Below are 4,859 nucleotides of genomic sequence, written 5' to 3'. Positions count from 1 at the left end.
CATGGGTAGATGCTTTCAAATTCTCCTGGTGTAGTTTTTTCTATGTGAAAGCCTTTTTTCTCCTTTATCCATCTCACCAAACTTGTGTGTGAGACATTGGCCAAGATTTCAAACTTGTTTCTCTAACTCTTGCCTATATTTACATGTGAGTTCATTGCATGCCAACAACATTATTGGAAGTTCATAAGTGTTGTGTCTCATTTGGGGTTGTCTCGCCTTATCAACTAGATAACTTGGCAAATAAATATAAGAATAAAGTTGATAAGAGAATCTATTGATTTGTTTCAAAAGTTTGGGTCCATTTTTACGCCTCATAACCTAAAATTTATCATTTTCTAATAATAAAAATTAGTGTGCTCATGTATTCAATAAAGCTTGTACTAGCTATCATGCTAGTACAACTCGTCTCTTCATGAAATAGTGAGATTAATTAATCATCAAACTAACTAGCAATGTTTTTCAGTCACCCTTTTCCCCTTGAATAGACTATATTAGCTTGCAGACACACCTTTCAAATAAGATGAGAAAGAGCATCTCTTATATTATATTTGTATTACATCTAACCTTGAGAGGAATGAAGATAATGAGCTTGATATATATCCTCAATTTGGTTGATGAGCACAACATGATCCCATTGAATGCGAGGTTAATTCTCTATACTTGCTGAGATCCTATTCAAAACCAACCATCCCCATAGATGGCAAGGGCAAATGTGGTAGATCCCAAAAATGAATCTTTCTATGTACAATTCCAAAAACATGATGAGGTCCATTGTGGAAGTAGGAACATGTTGTGCATATTATTCTATGGACCTTCTTTCCTACACACTTATTAATCCTACAACTTCATTCATAATCGAGTATTAATCCTACAACTTCATTCATAATCGAGTGTAAAATTATGTTGTTTATGATCAAATCCTATTGATCATATGACCCATTATGATCTCAGCCCAAAGAAGGATGATCAAATCTTATTGATTATATGACCCATTATGATCTCCGCTCAAGGAATAAGCTCCCCTTATCCATGAGTCTCCGCTCAAGGAATAAGCTCCCCTTATCCATGAGTGTCAGCGAGAGTTAATCCTAGACATCCCTAAATTAGTCCAAAAAATTACTATTCACCATAGTTAAAAAGAAGAAAAAACCCATAATTCCCTCTAGCAGTTCCTTGCGTCGCATGGCGTCTGTATTTAGAAAAGATGGTGGGCGAACGAGAATGTTTATATGGGTGGGGACTGGGAGTGGCGATAACCTCGAGTTCTGGTCCGTTGCCGGCCCGCATTTGTGGGAGGGACTGTCCAATTAACCATTCGTATATTTAGTTATGGGCAGGCTTTTCGCGCTGTGGGAGTTATTTCCTCTCACGGGAAAACTGCAATCCCCTCCCGACTCCTCCTAACTTCTTGCACGTGCAGCCACCTCTTTGGCATAATTATCAATAATCTCTCAGGAATTCCCCCTTCCTTACAGAACCCCCGCCTCATTCGGCTCCTGCAACTAACGTCTACATACCTAACTTCATTAACTATATCTGGGCCCCGGCCGTTAGAACCCAGGAGGATTAATGTTCATCATGATTCCTGTTAGTTATTGTACTAATTGTCTGGATCGACTTCAGTCATTCTGTCTGCAGACTATACATCAGTAATGGGGGTGGGGGGTTCTCATGTGGCATGGCAGCAGCCATGGTTAACAATCATCGTCACTGGTGCGTTCTGCATATATTTGACCTCAGCGACTAATAATACCAAGAACGGTGTTGCAAGAGATCAATTGGAGCTCACATGGATCATTAACGACAGTTCTTCATCCGTCACAGCATTCTGTGGCATGGCCCAATCTAACAGCAGTCGTGTTATAGTTGTGGCCAAGGATGGCAGCGGCCATTCCCGAACTGTTCAGCGCGCGGTCGATATGGTTCCCCCTGGTAATCGACAGCGGGTGAAAATTCTCATCCGTGCTGGTGTATACAGGTTAGACTCACTCTGTACACTATATATATACATTGTGTATATCTCCCTGTGAAATGCATTATACTGGATTTATTCATATGTTGTAGTGGAGATTTATAGAATTGATGGGTACTGGAGTCGGTGATTTGAATTTGTGCAGAGAAAAGGTAACGGTCGGTCCCAATAGATCGTTCATATCGTTCATTGGGGAAGGAAGTGCAGAGACCATCATTACATGGAATAGCAGAGCATCTGACAAAGATCCCAATGGACAGGTACTCGGTACCTCTGCTTCTGCCTCTGTTGCCATTGAATCTGACTATTTCTGTGCAACACGTATCACATTTCAGGTACACAAACTCAACCTTTTTCCTGATAGAAATTCTTTCTTATTATATTAAATCAATCTAGTTTGTTTGAATTCTGAAAAATGAAATTAATGTGATACTTAACATCACATTAAAAAACTTATATTAAATGTATCCTATGAAGTCTCTTGTTGCACAATATGTCTATAAACAATTCATGATATTGTTCAGAACGCAATAAATTAAATTTATCCACTTATTAACTCTTTATACTGCAGATCCATTTATCCATTTATTTAAAACTACATAGCCTCATCTTGATATGATTTTAACTAGAGTTTGTCCATGGTCTCCATGAACAATTCATGGTATTATTCAGAACACAGCTCCTCCACCATTGCCAGGAGCCGCAGGAGGGCAAGCAGTTGCTCTTCGTGTGTCAGGGGATAAGGCAGTTTTTGTCAAATGTAGAATGGTGGGGTCTCAAGATACTCTGTTTGACCATTTTGGTAGGCACTACTTCTGGGATTGCTATATTGAAGGATCCATAGATTTTGTCTTTGGAGATGGAAGGTCTCTATATCAAGTAAGATTTTTATGTCATTCTAGTTCTCCTGGATTCAGTATTATTTAATAAAAGGTATATCAGCTGTTTCAGTGAGAATCTTTCTTCTGATCTTTACCGTTTACTGTTTAAGATGATTCACACCGGAAAAAAGTTCAAGATGATTCAAGTTACAAGAGATTTAACAAATCTTTTATTTATATGTTGATGATGAACATCTTTATTCTGATTACAGATTTTGGGAATATCTAGGAATCTAATAAATAGCATATACAAAATGTAAAAGAGATTTAACAAATCTTTTATTTATATGTTGATGATGAACATCTTTATTCTGATTACAGATTTTGGGAATATCTAGGAATCTAATAAATAGCATATACAAAATGTAAAAGAGATTTAACAAGAGTATTGAATCTTTTATTTATATGTTGATGATGAACTTTATTTTGATTACAGATTTTGGGAATATCTAAGAATCCAATAAATAACATATGTAGGAATCGAATAAATAGCATCAAAGATCAATTGTACATTGATATAAGTCAGTTGAATTCTGAAATATTCCCAAAATCCGCAATAGACCTAAGTTCAACCACTAATAACATCATTCTTCCTGTGATATCAAGAGTGAAATATTCCCAAAATCCTCAATAGACTTAAGTTCAACCACTAATAACATCGTTCTTTCCTGTGATATCAAGAGTGATATACCATGTGTTAAATTCTGAAATATTCCCAAAATCCGCAATAGACTTAAGTTCAACCACTTATGAAACCATTCTTACCTGTGGTATCAGGAATGTAAACTACACGCAAATGCTGCTAGCTTTGGGGCAGTAGCAGCTTCGCAAAGGAGTTCTCCCCTGGAAAACTCGGGTTTCTCCTTCGTTCATTGCAAGCTAACAGGATCAGGAATCCTCTATCTGGGGCGGGCATGGGGTCCCTATGCCACAACAATATATGCCTTCTGTCATTTTGACAACATTATAAATCCTCAGGGCTGGTATGACTGGGGAGATGCCTCACGGAGAAGGTACATTATATCTTCAATCAATTCTCAGCTCACAGATGTTTTTTAATATTGCCCACATTGAAGAATGAATACATGAATCTCTGTTTGCAGCAAAGTTTTGTTTGGAGAATATAAATGCAGTGGACCGGGAGCAAACATGAATGGGCGAGTGCCATGGGCGAGGCGCCTTTCTTTTGACCAAGTGAAGCCATATCTGGGCCGTCAGTTTATTGATGGAGATGAGTGGCTGAGAGTTTGATCGCTTACTGGCTACTACATTGGCCTTTCACAAGTATTTTCTAACCAATTATTTTGACTTCCTTTCGTTCTGTATTTTGCAGCTTAGTTAGTGTTAACTGATTATTGTCATGAAGTTCTGCCAAGAAAAACACAACACCGGTGTTGTGTAATCATTTCTATAAAGAAATGGCTTCTGGTTAGCCAGCAGCGTCATCTTGGTTTTGTTCAGTTAATTCCTTCATGGCAGAAATGTGACTTGGCTTGATGTGGATGTAAAACTTTTAACTTAATGGTGAAACTGAAACGAAAAAGAAATTTTTGGGCCGTTGTATAAGACAGTTAGTTCATTCTCCTCCCCACTCCATTCTCCAATCACAGAGTGAGAATCAGTTGCAGGTTGTGTGATTATGATTGGAAGGTTGTGCAAGGACTATATTTGTTCCTGTCCCATGCATTATGTGTTTAGAAATAGTTGTTATTGCGCAATGCCAATGGTACGTCGTCATTTTATTTGTAAATTACACGTCTATTTTCTTTATTACAAGATTATTGGATAATGAAATTATGAACGACGTAATCAAGGACATCGAGATCATATATGTTAATATAAGTGTTTAAGAATAGAAATAAGACTTATAAATTAACCTACTAAATGTAAATGTGGTTATGGGTATTATTTTCTTTTAAAAAATTAAGGTCTATAACAGTATATCCAATGGTATTTCGTATTTGTTATTTGATGATGTGTGAAAAAGATAAATATTGTTTTACAAA

General features: G+C 37.2%; 1 protein-coding gene across 1 annotated transcript; it reads left to right on the top strand.

Annotated features, from left to right (window-relative positions):
* The first annotated feature begins 1,613 nt into the window (after positions 1-1,613).
* On the top strand, positions 1,614-4,447 carry LOC149220932 (pectinesterase QRT1-like). Its single transcript, XM_089382879.1, has 5 exons — positions 1,614-1,978; positions 2,118-2,307; positions 2,645-2,851; positions 3,631-3,866; positions 3,957-4,447. Exons 1-5 carry the CDS (start codon positions 1,653-1,655, stop codon positions 4,102-4,104), a joined length of 1,107 nt encoding a protein of 368 aa, XP_089239005.1. The 5' UTR covers positions 1,614-1,652; the 3' UTR covers positions 4,105-4,447.
* The last annotated feature ends 412 nt before the right edge of the window (positions 4,448-4,859 follow it).

The sequence above is a fragment of the Pinus tabuliformis genome, chromosome Q (assembly GCF_031772625.1).
Source record: "Pinus tabuliformis cultivar Carrire ecotype Pingquan chromosome Q, CPIR1, whole genome shotgun sequence".
Classification (NCBI taxonomy): domain Eukaryota; kingdom Viridiplantae; phylum Streptophyta; class Pinopsida; order Pinales; family Pinaceae; genus Pinus; species Pinus tabuliformis.
This window is presented reverse-complemented; position numbering and strand designations above follow the sequence as displayed.

Bases quoted from the DNA above. Each gene is read 5' to 3' on its own strand.
- LOC149220932 (XM_089382879.1), top strand. From the start codon at position 1,653: ATGGGGGTGGGGGGTTCTCATGTGGCATGGCAGCAGCCATGGTTAACA. The intron at 1,979-2,117 runs GTTAGACTCACT...GAATTTGTGCAG, and splicing joins ATCCGTGCTGGTGTATACAG to AGAAAAGGTAACGGTCGGTC. The intron at 2,852-3,630 runs GTAAGATTTTTA...CTGTGGTATCAG, and splicing joins ATGGAAGGTCTCTATATCAA to GAATGTAAACTACACGCAAA.